Genomic DNA, 21,663 nt, shown 5'->3' with positions numbered 1-21,663 from the left:
AGGTGACAGAATCTGGAATAATATATAAAAAAAAAATCTACAAGGCCCAGGCGAGATCAGGATTGGGGCTCATGGGTCAAAACTGGAAGGACATGAAATTTGGAATCATCCTGAAAAATCTGTTTGCCGGGGAAAGAGCTTGGTATGGCTGGGGTTCCACTGAGTTTCAATTTAAACAGATACTGTTCCGGATCACGCAGAATTTATTTGTAAAATTAGTGCTGTAATATTTTAAGATAGTGAAACAGACTTAAACAGTCAGTTCACATTTCTTCTGCCAAAGTTTTCACGGCATCTACAAACCATTTTCTCGTCTTGGGAAATGAGCATCGCAGGTTCTGAAACAGTGCACAGTAGTTAGAGGAAAAGTTAAAATGTGTTTTCGTTTCATTAAGTTTGGACTCGGGGACCCTTGCTTTACTGAAAGAGCCTTATTATAGCAACTGGTGTAAGCATCAGACTTCAGATTCTGATGAGGTTGGTATCTGGCCTATCAATCGGCATTTTGGTCTCGTGAATTCCGGCTCATAAATCTATCGATATTGAGATGGTCCTTAATCACAAATGTGCCTTGTCCAGATACTTTTGTTTTCATTTCCTAGTGCCCAACTTCTGTCCCCTGACACACGGCACTGTGCTCTGAACGCTCCCGACCGAAGTATATATATATGCTCAGATCTCAGAAATCGGAATGATCGTAACTGGTTTATTAGCAGTGCTGATTTACTAATGCGCTGCTTAATGGCCTCCGTACCTGTGCGTGTTTCTTTCTCTAGATGTTCCTGAGGAACAGGAAAGAGGAAGACTTGCTTTCCCCCCCCCTCGCCACAACCTCTCTAGCCATCTTATCTATTAATCTGCTAATGCTTCTCCTTGCCACCTATCTGTGACAGCTATTGAATTTGCTGGGTGATTTTTACCATGACCGGCTTCCCGTTTTGAAAGCTTTGGGGAGGATGGAGGGATGGGGTGGGGGGGAGTTGGGAGGATGAAACCTATTCCTAGAAATCTCAGTGCAGCCAGCAGAAGAGAACTTGGGTTCAACAGAGGGAACATCCGGGGGGTGGCGGGGGATGATAAGAATCTCAAACTGCTTTTATTGTCTGAAATATTGGGCGAGGCTGGGCCGCAAGATCGATCTGCCCCCTCCCATAGCAATTATAGCAGTTATAGCAGCAGTAGCGATGAACAACTGGCACCCTTCTCTCCCCCTCTCCCCTATCAGGGGTGGGTTAGTTAGGCTTACGTGTTTCTGCCACGTCTCGGTTTACTGTGTTAATTATGCTTATGTGTATTTTGTGTTTTTATTGTATGGGGTTTTTATTGGATTTTTAAAAATCTGCTGTAACTCGCCTTGAGCTTCCGGGGAGAGGCGAGTAACAAATCTAATAATAATAATAATAATAATAATAATAATAATAATAATAATAATAATAATATTGCAGTGAATCACTCGGTGGCAAAAAAAAAGTCGAAGCGAGGCCGGAGACCTGGAAGAAACACTTCCCCGAAGTCGCAGTGCGTCGAGGGAGGCCGCTGTGGATTCGTTTCTTTCAAAAATAATTCCGAAAGCTTCCCCGCACACCCCTCGTCCGGCTCGTTCCGAGAGCCTCTGCCCGGAGCGCCAGGGGTTAAATTCTAGCTGCAGTGGGAAAGGAGCTCCGCCTCTTGCTTCAGCACCTGGCGCTCTATAGACAGTTGCCTCAGCAGTAGATTTCAGAGGGGATTGGAGGAAAACAAGAGGGGGAGAGAATGTGACAACTGCCGTCTCTGACTGCCGCCTCGGGGAGGGAGGCCTCCTCTCGCACCTGTCTCTGCCTGTCTCTTGGCTAGCACAGTTGTTGAATCAGACAAGCAGAGAAACATTCGTATTTGCCAGACCAGAACGGTGTGCATACAGGGGGGGGAGAGCGGAAGAAAGAGAGAGAGAGAGACAGAGAGACAGAGAGAGACAGAGAGAGAAGGGGGGGAAAAATAAAGAGACCGAGAAAGAGCGAGCCAGAGAGAGCGAGACTATGACTTCTTCATTCAAGCTGGATTTTCTGCCAGAGATGATGGTCGATAGCCGTTTGCTAGTTTCCGACAGAATGTAAGTACCTGTTCGCTTCCCCGACAGCATCCCGAAGCTCCGTCTGAGCTCTCGGGTGCCCGAGGTTCTGGACCGGGTCATTTTTTTTCCCTAGAGGTTTTTGGGAACAAATAAAAGCATTCGTAGGTATGTCGCGGAGAGGTTAGCGGCTTGCCGTTGGAAGTATCCGGGTCAAGATCGGTCCTGCTCTTTATCGCTTGCGAATTCTTTTGCGGTTTGTGGTTGATGTTCTTGCAAATTCTGTAGTGTATTTTTTTTCGGGGTGGGGGGTGGGGGTTGTTATTTCCTTTCCCTCGTGCTGTCTCGGTCCTCGTCTCCGGAACGCCGTCCTCTATTTTGATCCGGAGCGGTCTCGATAGGGAATGCTGGTTATAAAGATAGATGGGGAGGCAAAGAGAGAGCGTGATTAATATTCTGCTTAGGTCATGTGGAAAGAAAGCATGCAAGCCCTGTAGGCATAATGAGAAGTGTCCACCCTTTAATAAGCAGTGGAAATTCTGCACCGAATCGCAACTCAGTTGGGGCGTGTGCGTTGTAAGCTGTGTCCGTTGCGAACGGAACAACGCTTAGCGGTAAAATTCGTCGCCAAGACGAACCGTATTGAAATAGGCTGTTAAGTTGGTCTGTTCAGATGTTGCTGGCGAAGGAATGGTAAAGTGTTAATTCCGGGGTTCTTGTACATTGGGTCGAAGTGCTAGCCAGATGGATTGGGCAGGGCGTGTGTGCTGGAATTTCAAGATGGGGAGCATATTCGGTGGATTCTCTGCCCTTCCCATTCATCCAAAAGTTTCTGTCGCTTTCTCATCGGCTGGGGCCAGACGTTGTCAGGAATGGTCTATTTTAGGGACTCCAGGAAACAGAGAGAAAGGAGAGTGCACCAAAGTCCAAATAAAAGCTCCATGAAAAAAAATAAAAAAATAAAAAATAAAACATCATTTGGGGCGAGGAGGCAGTTGGAAATGTCGACCCTATTAAAATGCTGACGCCGTTCACGAGAAAAGAGAAAAAGCAGATTGTAGCCCTGGCGGTGTGATTTTAGTGAAAGTTGTGCGGTATGAATCTGAACTAAACTTTGTATGCCGTCTTCAATGACCATTTGGGAGTATTTCACCTCCCTAATGCATAGTCTGGTGCCGGTCGTATTGTAAACTTGCTCAGAGTTGTAGCCTCCAGTTCTCTCTCTCTCCCCCCCCCCCCGCTTGCCCAAGTAAATCATTTCTTGAGGCATTAGATTTCCCCCCCCCTCTCAGTCCACCACAAAGCAATTGAGAAGAGCTATTCATGAAATTGCCATCTGCTTCAGCAGCTGAGGATTAATACATTTATTGAGAAGCGTGTGGGTGAAGGGGGGGCTCCTGACTTAGAGGGCGACCCTGTCTGCTATAAGCATTCTGGGCAGCCTACGAGACAACTGACCTACTCCCTTGTCCAGTTGTTGATCCTTCTGAGTTTTAGATCCTTGAGTTTCTTATTGGGTGTGTGAGGAATGGACTGAAACGGTTATTATGCTTGACCCGACATCTCAGTATTTTGGGCTGTCGCCATTGGAGCGTGTCTGCTTATGCTGCCCGTTCATACCTATTATGTTGCATGCACATGATGGATGCTTTCAAACAGTTTGTCAGAAGTGTTTACGGCTGTGCCTCTCCACTTTTTTTCTTTATGCAGCCTCCCTGCCAGCCCCGTAATCAGTAAGAGACACAAATCCAGCTCCGTTTTGGAATGCCAGTCACCGTTCGCCAAATCTCACGGTGCCTTAGCTCTTAATGTTTACGGAAAATGTATCCTCAACTTGCCCATTACAGGTTGACAACCATGTCAAACCGTTCCTTGAGAATGCCTTGATACCTTCCTTGGGAGGGGGCGGGGGGGGGAGTCTGCTTCCCCCCACCACCACCTTGCTTGCTTGCTTAGCAACACTGTTGTTCCAAGACAGTGGGTATTTTCTTTTGGGTTTAATTGATTTTTGGACCGCCAGAGGACCAAGATGCCTCTGGTTGGGAAGGATGCGGAATTATATTTAGAAAGGCTTTGATGAATCGCTTCATATTCAGGGTGGGTTCCCCCCCCCTTCCTCCCCTGTTAAGAAATATGAGCTGTATCAGCAGTAAGTCTTGTATATTGTCTGTCTTAGTGATTGCATTATGAGATCCCATCACAATGCAGAAACGGGACTTGGCAGATAGTCTAAATAGCCGTAAAGATTGATGCTTTCCAGGGATTGCTAACCCTGCGTGTGCATTTAAAATGTGCAACGCCGGCTTGGTTTCGGCTGGGACGGGGACGGGGCGGAGGGGAAGGGAAGGGAAGAGAAGAGAAGGGATGGACGGCCGGTCCTTAAATAAGAATGCAGAACCTCTGTCTTTCTCTTGGGTGGAAAGCGATGGCATCACAGTGCCCTTTTCCCAGAAGCATGGGGCAGGGAGGGGATGTGTACGTGCCGAACCTTTTGGACCTGTGTCACTGCAGAAAAGCAGACCACTGAAAGAGCCTGCTGGCCCACCGAGGGCCCACCAAGGGCCATTTCCAATGCCAATGTGCTGTCCCTTTCAGGTAGCCCATCCCAGGTGTCTCCAGGGATGTCCCTGGCATATCAAACCGTCCTAATCCTTCTGGTGTCACTCGCTCGGTGGGCTCCTTAAAGTTTGAACAAAGGACGTAATCCACTGGAAAGTCTGCGCGGAAATGAATGGGAGAGACCCCAGAGCACTTCTCCGGGGATTATGCCCCTGTCCTTTAAACTGGTTTCGTTCTACAGGATAACCAGGCGCCTGTTTTGTGTGCCTTCGTGTGCTTTTTCCACAACTAACGCTTGTACAAAACCTGTATGAGTCCGTTTTAATAAAGGTTCACCTTTAAGGGTGCCTTACTGAGGATTTTCTTGCTATCGATGGAAGAAAAGAGAGAGCTTCCATTCCCTGCCCCTCAGAAAATAATGCTAGAAAGCATTCCCTGCATTTCTGGAGTGTCTTTATTATTATTATTATTATTATTATTATTATTATTATTATTATTATTATTATTATTATTATTATTATTATTATTATTATTATTCATATCTTTAATACCATTAGCCTCAAATACGCATTACTATTATTGCCATCGGCTGAAAGCTACAATTCAAACATTCGTCAACGGTAATAGAAACAGCAATAGAAAAGTCCCGGATACTGTAGATCTTTGATAGGCGAATGTCTTCTGCTTCCAGAGGAGAGGAATGGGAAGGCGACTGTAAGCCGCTTTGAGCCTCCTTTGGGTAGAGAAAAGCGGAATATAAGAACCAACTCTTCTTCTTCTTCTTCAAATGAATGATGCCCAAGTTGGTTTCTATTGTTCAGACATCGTGAACATTGTTAATATGATGCTGGATCCTTATAATTGACTTTTGATAACCCGGTGGCCCCGCGTGGTTTGAAATGGCCATCACAGCGGCCCTTGCAAAACAGGAAGACCTGGTGGTACAACCTTGTATGGCGCTGTTATCGACAGTTACCACCAAATCCTATGCATTGGTGTGTTTTTACCAGACTATCTGGTGACTGCTGACAGGGTATGAGTCGTGCTGTTTCTCCTCTATGCCCCTTCTTTATTTCGCCTGTTTTCCTCCTTCAGAAACATCTTTGGCATCACAACCCATGGCTTTACCTTGTAGTACTCCCTAGGACTGGTGTCAGGCTAAGACAGATGGCAAGGGTCTCAAGGTTAGCAAAAGGTGCATGACCGTACCTCATTACCCCATTCCCGCTTGACACGGGGAAAGATGTACAAGACGGTTCTTGGTTTGCGTTCCCTTCTGTGTTAACGTTGCCATGCCTCAAGGGGCTTAGAATCCGGGCGCTAATGTGGAAACATTGCTCCACCCTGTGGTACCACTGCAAGATCCTGTCAACAACATTGCACTGCAGAACTATATGCCGGCTCATTAACGTCGTGCCCTACCCTGACCGTGCCTTTGCTGACTCAGCAAACATGTCCATCTCCATTGGTTTTTTATCTTGCATTGACATGACAGTTCCTAGAAGCATCCGCCAAAGTAATAATCTTCCCTTAACCTCTTCAGCTTTTCTACCGCCATGACCAAGTTGCACATCTACCAAGTTGCACATGGTCAGTCTGATCCAAGACCACCCGGCGCCATTTTGTTGCTTGGATAGTGGCAGTCGAACCACATGCACCATTGGCAAGCCATAGTAAAATACTGGAGAAAGGCAAATATATTTGAAACTGTGTTTTCCGGTGATGTACTAGCATATATATTGTTTAGGCGAAATGTTGTAATGGTTTTGCACACAACCGCATATCATTGTGAAACAGTTTTTTTGAACGGTGTGCCGCTGGATAACATGCTAGGCCTCCGCGACCCTGATTAAGTTTTGGGGAAAAAAAGCTTGTGTGGATGTCTTGATTGTTGACGTAGATAGAGATAGAGATAGAGATAGAGATAGAGATAGAGATAGAGATAGAGATAGAGATAGAGATAGAGATAGAGATAGAGATAGAGATAGAGATAGAGATAGAGATAGAGATGAGCACCAATGTCTTCGTTTGTCATTGAGCAGATGGTTCTTGGCTGGCCAGTCCACCAACTCTATCTCCCCTGGAGTCCATGGCATACCACGGTTGATTTTGGGATTAATGAACGGAATGCCGTAGACGCCAAATGGATTGGAGTTTTCTGTTTCGGCGTTTCAGTATATAACAACTGAAGATGGATGTTTCACCGGGGAGTCGTGCGGAAGCGACGGGGGTCGCATGACGGAATGCCCTAAAATTAAAGCTGTCTCTGAGATGAGTCAGCTTCTCACATGTATGCGCAACGTGTTAATTAAATGGTGATTGAAGAGATATTTAAGGAAGTTGCTTTTAAGATCTCAGCTGTACCACAGCAAGCGATCCGTACAGGGGTTCATTGTCCGCGGACCTTCATTCTAGAAAAAGAAACCTTTAGTTAGAGGTTCCTCCGAGAAGGAATTCCGTTTAGTACGTAGTTTGCTGCATGAGAGCATATCTGCCACTGCATTGGGGGGGAATTACCTCGCCAAATCCATATTACAGAATGACAGCCATAAGCCACCAGAAACTTCTAATCAGATATTGTCTTGATTCTGTTTTGTTATCTTCTGCTGATAGTTCGACAGGCGGTTTCCGCGTTCAGATGGGCTCGCTGTATCATTTTAAAATTATGTTTTATTGATAGTTCCTAGAACTTTTCTTTTCTCCCCCTCAATCTTCCGGAGTCCACTGATGAAAGGCATAGAGAAGGAAGGATAAAAAAAAAAAGAAGAAGAACCTTGAATGGAGATTAAAACCCTTCCCAAATGAAAAAGGATTTTCACCAAGCGATTAAGATGGGAAGGGATGGTTACCGTTCCCCCCTCTCCGACACATTGCTGCAGCAATTATTTTATAATCGTAAAAGACCCCGATCTGAATTTTGCTTTGTGGAATGTCTAGGTTCACAGGTGCACACAAGGAATTTTAATTTTTTTTCCTCGAGTGTCTGCAAATTCAGGCAGTATGACATGCAGTAAATAAACTAAATCAGTCATCAGCTTTTAATTTCAGTGAAAAGAGGCAGCCCCCCCCCCCTCCGGAAATATGTGAAATTAAAGTGAAATGGGGTATGTTTGATAGACATTTCTATTTTTTATTTGTATTACAGCCTCACTTCTCGGTATTCCGGTGCCTGCCTAGCAGATATGCAGCATGTTGCTTCAAATCATAATATTCATTTTTGTTTATTTCTTTGTTTCATTTCCCCCAAATCATAACCCATTGACTTATTGGGTGAGTTTTTTTTTTAAATTTCATCCGTTATTAAAAAAAGGAAATGTTCTTCTAAATATTTCAAAATCTGTTCCTTTGTATTTTTTAATTTGTCTGATATTTTATAGTCATTCTGGCTAAGACAATCAAGTTCATAATTAATCCCAAATGTATTTCTTTCTTCTTTTCTTCTTCTTTTTTTTAAAATGCCCATGACTGATAGAGTGGGGGGAAATCATCCAAAAAAAATATCTTGGCTCTTTAAAAATTCATGGAATGTAAGGAATGCATATCAAGAAGAAATGGTTCCCTGGAGAATGATAGAGGTCATTGATGTACCACCGAACATGCACGTCACATAAAGTCTTGCATTCTGGAAAAACTGATTTTTCGGTATTACCAGTTCCTTTCATTGAGTCGGTATTTGACACTGAAATTAATGATTGTACCAAAAGGCTACCCAGGTGTTCTGAGGTTCTTGTGTTTGGTGGAGAGGAGGGAGGAAGGACAAAAGGTCATACAGTTATAATCACCCTTCCTACAGTCCCACTCTACTAGGGGGAGATTTAGCTCTGGAGCCAAAGAGCAACCCCCCCTCCCAAGACCACCAAAACATCAGGGTCTATTAGGAAAATAAAAACAAATTGGAGCTCTAAAAGTGGCCCTCAGAACTAATTGTGGAATAATTGTCCCCATTTAGAATTGTCAGCTTTTCAGTGCATGGCCAACATGCCCAAGTTCGATATTCGTGTAAGAAGGGGTCGGCCCTTCCTGCATTCTGGGAAATTTTTTTTGTTACATTATGATTTAAGACATGACACCGATTGAAAATGCGGCCTTCAAATAGTGGTGCTTTTCCTTCGAACGTTCTTGAATTTCCCAGAAGGGTTCGAATTCGCCCCCTCTTCCGCGAACGGCGTCAACGGGTGACAGACACAGCGTCGGTCATACAATTTCAGAGTCCGGTAGATCTTTCCGTACCACCTCCTGAGATGCGTTTGCCATCCTCGGATGCCGCTTGACAATCAATTTCTCCTCGAATGTGAGCATCCCTTCTTGAAGCATGGCACTCCTCAGCTGCACATTCTTTTGTTCACAGCTTGATCCCCTTCAGATAATAACTTTAAAATTATAACAGCGAGGCGATATGATTACCTGGCATTTAAAGCGACGCTCGTGAGCAGCTTCTGTTTGTGTTCTGTCTTAAGTTTACTGTGTTCTAATGAATACCCAGGTGAGCTCATTTGCAAAGGAACAGCCAGGTATGCTGCCACAGGCCGGGCCAGGTGTTGATCGCCTTGTGGTGGATCTGAAGCTGTGGACTGCCAGTTCCAGCTTCTCCAAACGATCTCGGTTAGCAGGCGCTGGGGAAAGATCTTTTCCATTCCTGAGACCTAGAAGCCTGGCCACCAGGTCGACGAGTCGCTGCTCAGCTGGACCTTAGTCTGACTTCATCTAAAACTTCTCCGTAGGTTAGAAATTGCTGAATTGTAACGTCTTCAGTGGGGTAATGTCTTAAGTGTGTGGTAAACCAATGATTTCAGCCAACTTTCAGTGCCTCCCTTTTGGAGTCATAGTTTTGGAATCCATTGGCGATGCTTTTGGATGGGAGACCACCCAAGTGGTGTGTGGAGCAAGGCAACGGCAAACCACCTCTGCCTTGACAACCCTATGGGGTCTCCGTGAGTTGGCTGCCACTTGACAGCTGCTTCTGCTAGCAGATGATAGGGATCTGACTCAGATTCCTGGTCCTTCTATTCCAATGGGATCTTGTCTGACTGTTAGTCACTCTCCATAATTTCAGGAAGAGATCTACCTTCCTTCTGCGACCTGAAATCTCTTGGTTTTAAATCAGGCGTGCCAGGGATTCCTGGGATTTTGTGTGAGCAGAGCAAGCGTTCTGGCACTGAGCTACAGCCTTCCGTCTAGAAGTAGCTTTAGAATAAATCTCAGCCTCGTGTTTGGCTTTGGACGTCTGCGTTCCATTGGATTACCAGTCATCCTGATCTCTCTGACATAGATGGTTTTAAAGCCCTGGTCCACTGATCTATTTCTCGCCTATATTTTTTTTCTCTACGATTTATAAACAAGTGGTAACGATGAAGGTCCGGTTTCATCCCCAAAGCATCTTTCCGGGATTGAGTGGTGAAAGGACATGGACCCACATCTGGTAGGGGCAATGTCCTTGCTTTCATGAAGAAGACCTGTGGACCAGTGGACATTGTGGCTGAAGACTGCCAATCACCAAAGAGGTCACTGGAGCCTGGAAGATCCTGGGCTGATCATGCTTTGGGCCGATCTTGTGTTGAGCAGGGGGTTGGACTAGATGGCCTGTATGGCCCCTTCCATGATTCTTTGATTCTGTGAAGATCATGATCTTATAGGCAGACAGAGGTGGGGTGAGGAAAAGGTGATTCGTTAAAATGAAATATGTAGATATGGGGATATTCGGTTGGGACGGTGGTTCCTGAGCAGACTGATTATGAATAAGACCATTGGTTGGCCACCAAGGGGATATGGACCATGAGTGGGGTGCTGAAGTAGTCTAGGTGGCAATCAGGGTGTTCATAGCAAAGACTAAGAATTCAGTGGACCAGTGCTTTGGAACCACATGTCCACCTGCATCTTCTACCTGCCTGCCTAGGATTAATGGTGTGGTGGTTAAAAGTGGTGGTCTCTAGTCTGGGGAACTTGGCTTGATTCCCAATTCCCACGCATTCAAAAGCAGCTAACTGGGTGACCTTGGGCTAGACACAGTTCTGTTATGGCTCATCCATCCATCCATCCATCCATCCATTCACTCTTGTATTTATATTTCATCCTTCCTCAGAGGTTCTGGGTGTATTCCATATTATTAAAAAAAAACAAGAAAAATACAATTATATAGATATACAAAATAAAATCTAAAGCATTATAGGTTTAAAATCCAAACGGAAAAGCTAAAACAAGCTTGCCCAGGCTGTCTGGCAGAGCAGTTGTCTCAGCTCTCTTAGCCCCACCTACCACCTAGGGAGCCAGCTTAGTATGGCGGTTAAGAGTGGCATTTTCTAATCTGGCGAGCTGGGTTCGATTCCCCGCACCTCCACATGCAGCCAGCTGGGAGATCTTGGGCTGGTCACAGTCTTGATGGTGCTGTTCTCACAGAGGAGTTCTGTCAAAGCTTTCTCAGCCCCACCCACCTCACAGGGCGTCTGTTGTGGAGAGAGGAAAGGGGAGGCGACTGTAAGCCACTTTGAGACTCCTTCGGGTAGAGAAAAGTGGCATATAAGTACCAACTCTTCTTCTTCTACTACTACTACAACCTCCAAGGATGTCTGTTGTGGGGACTGGAATGGTTGGCAATTGCAAGCCACATCTCCTTCAGGTAGTTATGATCAAGGTACAAAAAAACAGCTCTTCTTTTTTTCTTCCATCTGTGATCTTTCGGCATACTAATAATAACCTTGAATAGCGATCCCCAACCTGTGGGCTGCGGACCACATGTGGTCCGTCGACTAATTGGAGGTGGGCCCCGAAGGACGCCTTCTCTCCCCCCCCCCCCGGCCCTTTACTTCATCCCCCCCCCCGGCCCTTTACAACACATTTCGGGTGTCATTGTCTCCCATCACTCCCAGATTGGACTATCTCGTTGCAGAGAAACAAGCTCAGGGTTCCCATTGATTTGTCATTGTCATGAGTTAAAACTTCCATGAAAATAAAATGTTCCTTATGTTCATTGTTGGGGCGTGTCTATCTTATTTTGAAGGGATGTTTAAACATTACCATAGCGATCAGAGAGCGTTAGGGCAGTGGTTGAGAGTAGAGGAGTAAATTGCTCCCCCCCCCCACACCGGGCCTCAGTAAAAGGCGTTGAGTGGTCCCCGGTGATAAGAAGGTTGGGGACCACTGACCTTGAACATTTGCTGATTCCCCTGTTCTCCTTGACCACCAGCAAGTGTGCCTCATTTTCTTCTTCCTGTAGTCTTTACCTGCCAAGGATGGTACAAATAAACTTCACTCCCAATGACAATACTGCAGTTTTTACTTAACACTTGCCATAATTGCCAAGTGTGACGACGGAATACCTGTGGATATATATTAGGACTGGCCAAACGGTGGCTCTCGAGATGTCCATGGACTACAGTGACCATGAGCCCCTGCCAGCATGTGCTGTCAGGGGCTCATGGTCACTGTAGCCCATGGACATCTCAAGAGCCACCATTTGGCCACAATGTCCTTCTCAGTGAAAGTGGGCTTCTTTTCCTATCAGATTGGAACCCAGGTTCTTTGATGGTACCATTCGTGGGACATGAGATACAAAACACCCTCCTCTGAATTGCCCAGGCTAGCCAGTGTTGACCCTGGTTAAGACTTGGATGAGAGACCACTGGGGATGTCTAGGGTCACTACAAAGAGACAGCCACTGGCCAATCACCTCCTAGCTCATCTTGCCTTGAAAACTTGACAGGTCACCCTAAGTCGGCTGTGATTTGATCCCGCTTCCCACCAAGATGCGAAACGGTGGAGAGCCACTGTGTTAGACAACAATAAGGGGGGAAAGGTAAGACAATAAATTCTGCATACTGGTTAAGAGTATGAACTGGTAAGCCAGGAAGCTTGGGTTCTAGTAAAAACGAATTGGGGGGATAGTTCTTAAAGGCTAGAACAGAGAGGTTCCAGCAAGCCTCAACACAACAAGGTAAAGAAGCAAGGAGAACAGAATCGTAGAATCATAGAACTTGGAAGCCTCCCCCAGGGTCATCTAGCCTAACCCCCTAACTCACAACTACCTGCCCACCCACAGTGACCCCAATTACATGCCGAGAATGAAGCCCGCCCCCCAACCGGAGTCCCAGATGGAGGAAAGAACAGCAGGGGTCATACTAGACTGCATGGAATAGGCTGCCTAAGGAGGTGGTGAGCTCCCCCTCACTGGAAGTCTTCAAGAAAAGGTTGGATACACACTTTTCTTGGATGCTTTAGGATGCTTAGGGCTGATCCTGTGTTGAGCAGGGGGTTGGACTAGATGGCCTGCATGGCCCCTTCCAACTCTATGATTCTATGATTTGTGGGCTGTCATAAGGATGAAGAGCACAAAACGCGGAGAAGCAGTGTTGTATACAACCTACTAGGTTGTGAAGAAGAGGAATGTTAGAAGTATAAACAGATTTTTTTGTTTGTTTTTTTTGGAAGCCCCTAAAACACAGAGACACCTAAACCTGTACGATAACGCTCTGCATTCCAAATAACTTTCATGCCCGCTGTTAGCATGTCCCCCAACCTTTTGCGAATGTGGGGGGAGAGAGAGAGAGAGAGAGAGAGAGAGAGAGAGAAGGATTCTGCTTTGCATATCGAGTTTTACAAGTCGCAGCTGCCATTTTCCCCCTTGCAGGCCGGAGAGCTTTCCAATTGCGCCGGCTGCAAACAACGCCCCGTGTCAGCGGTAAGCCAGCCGTTTGTCAATTAATTGATATTAAAAAGCTCCGGCACACAACTCGCCAACAGTATGTCAAAGGGTGAATAGTCAGCGCCGTCCCCTGACACTGCATTAATAGCAGCAGTCTATCTTTAGCCAGCATGCATTAGTTGCTGGGGTCCAAAGGGACTGTGGATCAATTCTCGTTTGACTCAAGCTGTCCGCTGAGAACTGGGCCCGTCATGCAGAGAGATGCCTGCACATTCTTTTCGGCTGTTTCCCAACGGGAGGGAGTAAGGAGCCGACGAGTGGATTTGCCCTTTCCTTTCGATTTCTAGAAGAACGAGTTTGTATGTTTGGAGAGGATGCGCGTCCGTGTGTCTGCATAGAAATACATGCTCACCTTGGGTGGGTTTGTGATCCAGTGGAAAGTGTAGGCTTCTTCTGGTCTCCAGTTTGACCCAAGTGAGGCATCAAGGAGAAAGGAAGGAGTCGGAAGTGGGGGGTAAACAAGAGGAAGAATATGGGCCCTTTTCAGTTACCTGGAATCTCAGGTCCCTCCCCCCCCCCCCCCGTTTCAGTCCTTCTCAGTTACTTAGGGCTGCCAGATTCCAGTGGGTCAACGGGGACTTACCAGCAGGAAAACTAGGCCTGGACTTGCATTGCCGACAACAGAGTGATGTCACTTCCACTGTCCACCGGAAGTGATGTCACCGTGTCATCAGCGATGCAAGAGCGCTGTGATATTTCGACCAAAATACTAGCCTCAGGGCTAGGCCTAGTTTCCTTGCTGGTAAGACCAGTTGCCAGGGGATACCTGACAGCTCTAATGTTGCCTAACAAAGAATTCCTTTTAAAGTCAAGTTATTGAGGATTTCTGCAGTGATAAAGTCAAGTTATTGAGGATCTCTACAGCCGAAAAACGTGGATTCCTTGGCAGAGCGAATTATCATCGCCATTGAGCCCCAGTCGGTTGATGGTGGCCCTGTAAGGTTTTCAAGGCGAGAGGTCAACAGAGGTGGTTGGCCATTCCTGACTCTGCGTGGCACTCCTGGAATTCCTTCCTGGTCTCCCATCCAAATACTAACCACAGTTGATCCCCCTCCCCCCCCCCTCCAGCTTCCAAGATCAAGTTAGCCTGTGCTGTCCAAGGCCAGACTTTGAAGAACGTTGATCCCACCCAATTAGCATGTGAATTGCATGCCTTGTCCAGCTTCTTGTTCCCCCTCTCCTACCCCAGACGATCAGCATCCTTGAAATCCCCCCCCACACACACACACACAGACCCACACCTGCTGGGCAGCTTGGTAGAACATGCTGCTGGATCTGCAGAGCTTGCTAGATCCATTTCAAAGTGTGTTTGTAGACATATGTGTCCACTCATGGACCTCAAAAGCAGACCTGGCACAACACAAAGCTCGTCCATTGTTTACCCCAACCATTCACCACCTTTTTTTCTTTCTTTTTTGGGCCATGGCCCTTTCAGGAGCTCTTCCCATATTCCAGGGCCCCCGTTAAGCTGGCCACTTGCACAATCAGGTAGGCTAAAAAATGCCTAAACTAAGGGTGAAATATCTATACTTGATGGAGACTGGCTGCGTGCACAATGAGCTAGGCTTAAAAAAAGCCTAAGCTAAGAGTCAAGTAACTCTATCTGACATCCTTTGTCTTAACTTATATATATATAATATACGCCAGATGGATTTCTAGGACATTCACCCAAAAGAAGCACGTGCGTTTGTTTTTTAAATCTTGGTTGCATTAATTCGCGCACACACGGGGAAACCAATTGCGTGATTTCTTTTTCTTTCCCTTGACAAAGGTCATACTTTCTAGCAGGTAATACGTGACAAAAAAGGGTGTTTCATCGGCTCACTTACCAGCCTACCCATAAACCCTTTGAGCAACCTTTCTCTCATTTTTCAGTCTGTGGCCCCTTCAAATGTGCCGGGGCCCCAATATGGCCCCCGATTGAGAATGGCTGATTTAGTCTTTCTTAATGAAGTTGAACCCTCCATCAGCTTCATTTGTTTGCTGGGTTCCAAGCAATCCTACATTCCTTGAAAAACATTTAGGCGCTCTCCAAAGGCTGGGATTTGGTGCTAGAGTAGCTGCATTGCAGGGAGGAGGTCCTGGGATCAGGCCCTGGCATGTCCAGCCCAAAGGATCAGGTAGGAGACCTTACCAGAGATCTTGGAGAGCAGACAGTGTTAAGCTTGATAGACCAAAGGTCTCAGGCAGTTGGATGTACCCTCCTTAGTGACGAAATCAGTAATGGTGGGCAAGCTTTCATGATGCAATAACTAGAATGTGAAGGTCTGGCTTGGGGAGTCTGCCCTCCAAGTGATGGTGAGGGAAGGAAGAGGATTATGGGGAGGGCAGTGTCCACAGAGAAAACTTTACAAATGAAAATAAGGTCTTGTCTACTTACAGGAAGCTCTTATTATAGAGTTCCTCGTGGTTTCTAGAGCAGCTCAGAAGTGAAAAGGGTTAGCTCTAGGAATCACCGGAACGTCTATGGTAAAACTGGTCGTGATGGAGAGCCGTGTTGGTCGCCCTACAGCAGTAGAAAAGAACAAGAGTCCAGCAGCCCCTTAAAATAACCAAATTTGTGGCAGGATGTAAGCTTTTGTGAGGTACTGCTCACTTCTTCTGATACCTGGAAGTTCTTACCGTAGGTTTTCTGCAATTCCTAGAACTGCCCTTTTCACTTTTGGGGAGCTCTAGGGATCACGGGGATTCTATGGTGAGAACTTCCTGTAAGTAAACAAGGCCTTGTTTTTCTTGTTCAGTTTTTCTCATCCTCTCGTTTCAAGTGTAAGCAGGAAACTGGACCTAGGGGCCAGGTATGTCCTACCCCCATGGTTGGTTCGGCAGCCCTACATAGGGTAATGATCCAAACAATTCCCAGAGGAGAGCGACGAAGATGATCTGGGGCCAAGGGACCAAGCCCTATGAAGATAGGTTGAGGGACTTGGGAATGTTCAGCCTGGAGAAAAGGAGGTTGAGAGGGGACATGATAGCCCTCTTTAAGGATTTGAAAGGTTGTCACTTGGAGGAGGGCAGAATGCTGTTTCTGCTGGCTGCAGAGGAGAGGACACGCAGTAATGGGTTTAAACTACAAGTACAACGATATAGGCTAGATATCAGGAAAAAAAATGTTCACAGTCAGAGTAGTTCAGCAGTGGAATAGGCTGCCTAAGGAGGTGGTGAGCTCCCCCTCACTGGCAGTCTTCAAGCAAAGGTTGGATACACACTTTTCTTGGATGCTTTAGGATGCTTAGGGCTGATCCTGCATTGAGCAGGGGGTTGGACTAGATGGCCTCTATGGCCCCTTCCAACTCTATGATTCTATGATTCTAAACCCCTATTAAATCCCCACATCCCTCTATAATAATGAGGTTTCCTCATCAGGCAAGGTTCTCGGAAGCCACCTTGAAAACCGCACCATCGATGCACCTTTTTTCTTTCGCTTTGGGAAAGGTTTGGCCCGTGATCCGTTTTTCGGGGCGGTGACATTTCCCCCGCAGCCGCCGTGTCCGACATCCTTCTTTGTGCTTTTCTGTCCAGCGGCGTCTGACTCCCGGGTGGGAAAAGAGACCGGCGTGGTTGCATGACGGGACCACTCGCTTGCCTCATCAACTTCCGCCCTCGCTGGCGCTTGGCACGGAGCCGTCACGAGAGCGTGGTCTGGTTCCAGACAAGTGCACTTCATTTGTCTGAAATGGGCCCAGGTAATTGAGAGTTATTAACTTGTGGCGAAGGTTGAATAACATTTGAAAATCTGCAAAATCGAGCCATTTCCCCAGTGCTTCTCCTCGGAGAGTCGACCATCCAGGCCTGTTGGCTGCTTTCCTCTGGACCCGGGGCGGCAAAACTGTGGCTCTCCAGAAGACTCTAGGCAAAAATTCCCATGCTGGCAGGGGCTCATGGGAATTGTAGTCCATGGACATCTGGAGAGCCACTGTTTGGCTGCCCCTGTTCGAGACCTTTAGGGACAATGGGATTGTCTAATGACACCCAATCAGCTTATTTTTACCAGTACCTGGAATATAGATAGAGGGAAGCCGTGGGCAACCTCCTCAGAACATTTTATTGAAGTCATTGATAAGGGAACATTCTAGGACAGGGTTAGTCAAACAGTGGTCCTCCAGATGTCCATGGACTACAATTCCCTTGAGAATTGGGAATTGTAGTCCATGGACATCTGGAGGACCACAGGTTGACTAACCCTGTTCTAGAATCTTCACAACCTACAACAGGAAGGTCCATGAATTGGGGGCAGAAGGCATGCTTGTACGTAGAAGGTCCCAGGTTCAGTCCTTGTCATCTCCAGCAAGAATATTACAGGTTGAAGGTGCTGGAAAGGTCTTTTGCTGCCTGAGTTTCTGGAAGAACAAGAGGTGGTGATAGGCGGACAGAATTGGGAGGTTCAGAGGAGAGACACGAGGATGATCTGGGGCCCAGGATCCAAGCCCTGTGCAGAAAGGCTGAGGGACTTGGGAATGTTCAGCCTGGAGAAGAGGAGGTTGGGAGGGGACAGGATGGCTCTATTTAAATGTTTGAAAGTATTAGAAGAGGGCATGGAGCGGTTCCTGATGGCAGCAGAGGATAGGACCCACAATAATGGGTTTAAATTATACATAGAAGGGTACTAATTAGATATCGGGGAGAAATTTCACCGTCAGCGGTAGAATCGACTGCCTAAGAAGGTGTCACTCTTCATGGATGCTTTAGACTGATCCTGCATTGAGCAGAGGGTTGGACGGGGTGGCCAGTATGACCCCTTCCAATTCTATGATTCTGTGACTCAGTAGGAAGTCACCTCAGATGTCAATGAATACATTTGCATGTTATTATGTATGCTCGTTATCCATTTAACTGAGAGAAGGGAGGGCCAGCTCCCTGGGATGGGGTGAGACTCAGGGCAGGACATCTGTTCTGCATTCAGAAGAGTTCCTGTTCTATTCCTGCCCCTGACACCCCTGAAAGGGTTTAAGATCTTGGAGCACTTGAAGTAGAGAACACTTAACTAGATGGCCTCTGACTCATTATTTGGCAGGTTAAAATGATCTCGTGGGCCTGGAAGGGTATTTGGTGTCATGTGTTGGCCATCCCATTTCTGTTGGAGTTAAGACTTGCCTATATGTTTAGGCCTGACCCGGGTAGTCCAGGCTAGCAGTGCTGGAGGGTCATGTCCCGTATGTCCCAAGCTGACCTAGTGGTCCTCAAACTTCCTAATGCCGCAACCCTTTAATACCGGTCCTCATGTTGTGGTGATCCCCAACCATAAAATGATGCAAGTGTTCTTGCACAAAAATTAAACCGAAACTGTCCAATGGCGTGAAGATCCATGGTTCATGATTGTCTATAAATTGATTTTTTCCGGGGTTTCTCAGCTCAGTTCTGCCTCTTGTCCCACCATGCCGATCTCGCTCTTTTCCGCTGCTCCAGACAGACGAACGCTCCATCTCGATCTATCCTGCAAGGCTGTTAGAATCATAGAATCATAGAGTTGGAAGGGGCCACACAGGCCATCTAGTCCAACCCCCTGCTCAACGCAGGATCAGCCCTAAGTGTCCTAAAGCATCCAAGAAAAGTGTGTATCCAACCTTTGCTTGATACCTGCCAGTGAGGGGGAGCTCACCACCTCCTTAGGCAGCCTATTCCACTGCTGAACTACTCTGACTGTGAAAATTCTTTTCCTGATATCTAGCCTAGATCGTTGTACTTGAAGTTTAAACCCATTACTGTGTGTCCTCTTTTCTGCAGCCAACAGAAACAGCATCCTGCCCTCCTCCAAGTGACAACCTTTCAAATACTTAGAGGGCTATCATGTCCCCTCTCAACCTCCTTTTCTCCAGGCTTGTCGGGGACCCGCTTGCTAACTGAAAAAACAGGGTGCCCCTTTGAAGAAAACGTCACGCCAGGCCTGGTGAACGATACAACAGGAACAAGCTTTATTTCAGCAACGTGGAGTCCGCTGGTATGGAGTAAGAGCTTCCACCGAACTCCAGGTGGAAGCTCCCTTTTATACAAAACCCACCTCCTTAGGCTGTATTGCCCCACCCAGTACTTGCGGAGGGAACATGCTGATACAATCATGACTCATGCACATATGCGAGGTTTTCCGGGGTTCCTGATGGCCCATTTTCCTGGAACAAAGGGCCATCTCCGGGCCCTTGTCAAAAGGTGGAGGGGGACATTGAGGTTCTTTAGCGGCCATTGCCACCTCAACGATCGGGTGGGGCGCCCAGCTGCCGGCTTGCCTATGATCACCATGCCCTACCTCCGTGATCGCGGGCGCCTCTGATGGCGGGGTTCGGTCCGGTTCCCAAGCCACCAAGGACCGAACCACGACATTCTGCCCCCCCAAAGGTCCATTCTCCAACCCCCCGGGACGGCCAGGATACCGCTTGTGGAAACGTTCAGTGAGTCGGGGCGCAAGGACGTCCGCTGCCCAGACCCATTCCCGGTCCCCCAAAGCGAAGTCCTTCCATTCCACGAGGTACTGCAACTTCCCCCTGTGGAGTCTAGAGTCCAGGATATCCGCCACCTCGTGGTGCTCCCCCCCCGGCAGGACCTCGGGCGCTGGCGGGGAAAACACGGGGTGCCAAACGTCACCGTCCGGAGTTTTTTTTAGAAGGCTCACGTGAAAGACGGGATGGATGTGCCGGAGGTTCTTGGGGAGCTTGAGCTTGACCGAAACTTCGTTGATCGGGGCCAAGACCTCGAAAGGCCCCAAAAACCGAGGGCCTAGCTTCTTGCTGGGCAAATTCAACCGTAGGTTCCGGGTGGAAAGGTAAACTCGATCCCCCGGTCGGATCTCTTCAGCTGGTCGTCTCTTCCGGTCGGCGTCCTCTTTCTGCGCTGCCTTGACTTTGTGGAGCTGTTCCTGCAGCGACTTCCAGCAGCTCCCGGCACGCTTCCCCCACTCGCGAAGGTCGGCCGATTCCCGGGCGGGGACCTCTCCAAGCTCCGGGAAGTGTCTCAGGTCTGTCCCGTAGACGACGGCAAAAGGCGACATCTCCGTGCTGCTGTGGTCTGCGTTGTTGTACGCGAACTCGGCCAGGGGGAGCAGGGGCACCCAGGTGTCTTGATGATAGGAACCGAAACACCGCAAGTACTGCTCCAGTACTTGATTAACCCGCTCGGTCTGCCCGTCCGTCTGGGGGTGGTAAGCGGAGCTCAGCCCTTGCTCGATGTCTAACAGGCGCAGGAAAGCTTGCCAAAACCGGGACACGAATTGTGAGCCCCGATCGGAAATCACCTTGTCCGGCAGCCCGTGCAGTCGGAACACGTGATCCAGGAACATCCGAGCCAACTGTGAAGCACTGGGGACACTGGCGCAAGGAATGAAATGGGCCTGTTTGGAAAATAGATCTACCACCACCCAGATCACCGTTTTCCCCTTGCTGGGAGGCAAGTCTGTTATAAAGTCCATGGAGATCACTGACCACGGCCGGGTCGGGACCTCGAGCGGGTGCAGCAGACCTTTCGGCTTGCCAACCCCCGGCTTGCAGGTCAGGCAGACAGGACAACCACTGACGTAAGCTTTTGTGTCCCGCCGCAGACTGGGCCACCAAAACCGCCGCCGGGCCAACTTCCAGGATTTTACGAAACCGAAGTGCCCGGCGGTCTTAGCATCGTGGCAGAGGCTGAGGGCTTCCCGTCGTAGCCCTTCCGGGACGTAGACAGCCTCCCCCCTCCGCCAGAGACCGGAGTCCAAAATCAAAGAGTCCCGGAGCTCAGCCAGCTCCTCGTCTGTCCCGTAGGCTGCCACTAGGCGGTCTCGGAGCGGGGCGGTCGCCGGGTCGGGCTCCCATCCCTCCCTGGCCCCGACGCCTAGTGACGACCCCCCGTCCCAGCTGCTCCTCACCAAACACGGACCTGGTGCAGGGAGCGTACCCCTCCCCATAATGCGGCAGACGGGAGAGGGCGTCCGCGAGGAAATTCTCTTTGCCGGGGATGTGACCAAGCTTGAAATTGTACCGCGAAAAGAACTCCGCCCACCTCATCTGCTTGGCGTTCAGGGATCGCGGTTGCCGGAGCGCCTCCAGATTCTTGTGATCTGTCCAGACCTCGAACGGCTCCTCTGTTTCCTCCAGCCAATGCCGCCATTCGGTGAGGGCGAACTTAATCGCAAACGCCTCCTTCTCCCAGGTAGACCAGTTCCGCTCCGTTTCGGCGAATTTTCGTGAGAGGTAGGCCGCCGGCCTCAGCTGTCCCGCCTTGTCTCGCTGCAGGAGAACCGCCCCGGCTGCTGCGTCGCTGGCGTCGACTTGTACCACCATCGGCTGGGTTGGGTCGACGTGCAGTAGCGTGGGCTCAGACGCGAAAGCTTGCTTGAGGGCCAGGAACGCTGCCTCCGATTTCTCATTCCAGCCGAGCGCTGCGCTGGGCCGCGTGGCGC

General features: G+C 48.3%; 1 protein-coding gene across 20 annotated transcripts in view; it reads left to right on the top strand.

Annotated features, from left to right (window-relative positions):
* The window catches only part of CELF2 (CUGBP Elav-like family member 2), a 529,514-nt gene that overhangs the window by 184,872 nt on the left and 322,979 nt on the right, over window positions 1–21,663 (top strand). For 2 of the 20 annotated variants that reach the window (XM_077340276.1, XM_077340275.1), the window contains exon 1: window positions 1,707–2,089. The exons of 15 other annotated variants lie outside the window; for them this stretch is intronic. In XM_077340276.1, the coding sequence (XP_077196391.1) occupies window positions 2,016–2,089 (74 nt within the window). In that variant the 5' untranslated portion in view covers window positions 1,707–2,015. Of the gene's footprint in view, window positions 1–1,697; window positions 2,090–21,663 lie in introns of those variants that run through there. 3 more of the 20 variants (XM_077340279.1, XM_077340278.1, XM_077340262.1) reach the window with 2 other exon arrangements.

Source organism: Paroedura picta, chromosome 5, assembly GCF_049243985.1.
Source record: "Paroedura picta isolate Pp20150507F chromosome 5, Ppicta_v3.0, whole genome shotgun sequence".
Taxonomy (NCBI): Eukaryota; Metazoa; Chordata; class Lepidosauria; order Squamata; family Gekkonidae; genus Paroedura; species Paroedura picta.
The sequence above is the reverse complement of the archived record's forward strand: the minus strand, read 5'-3'. Positions and strand labels throughout refer to the sequence as shown.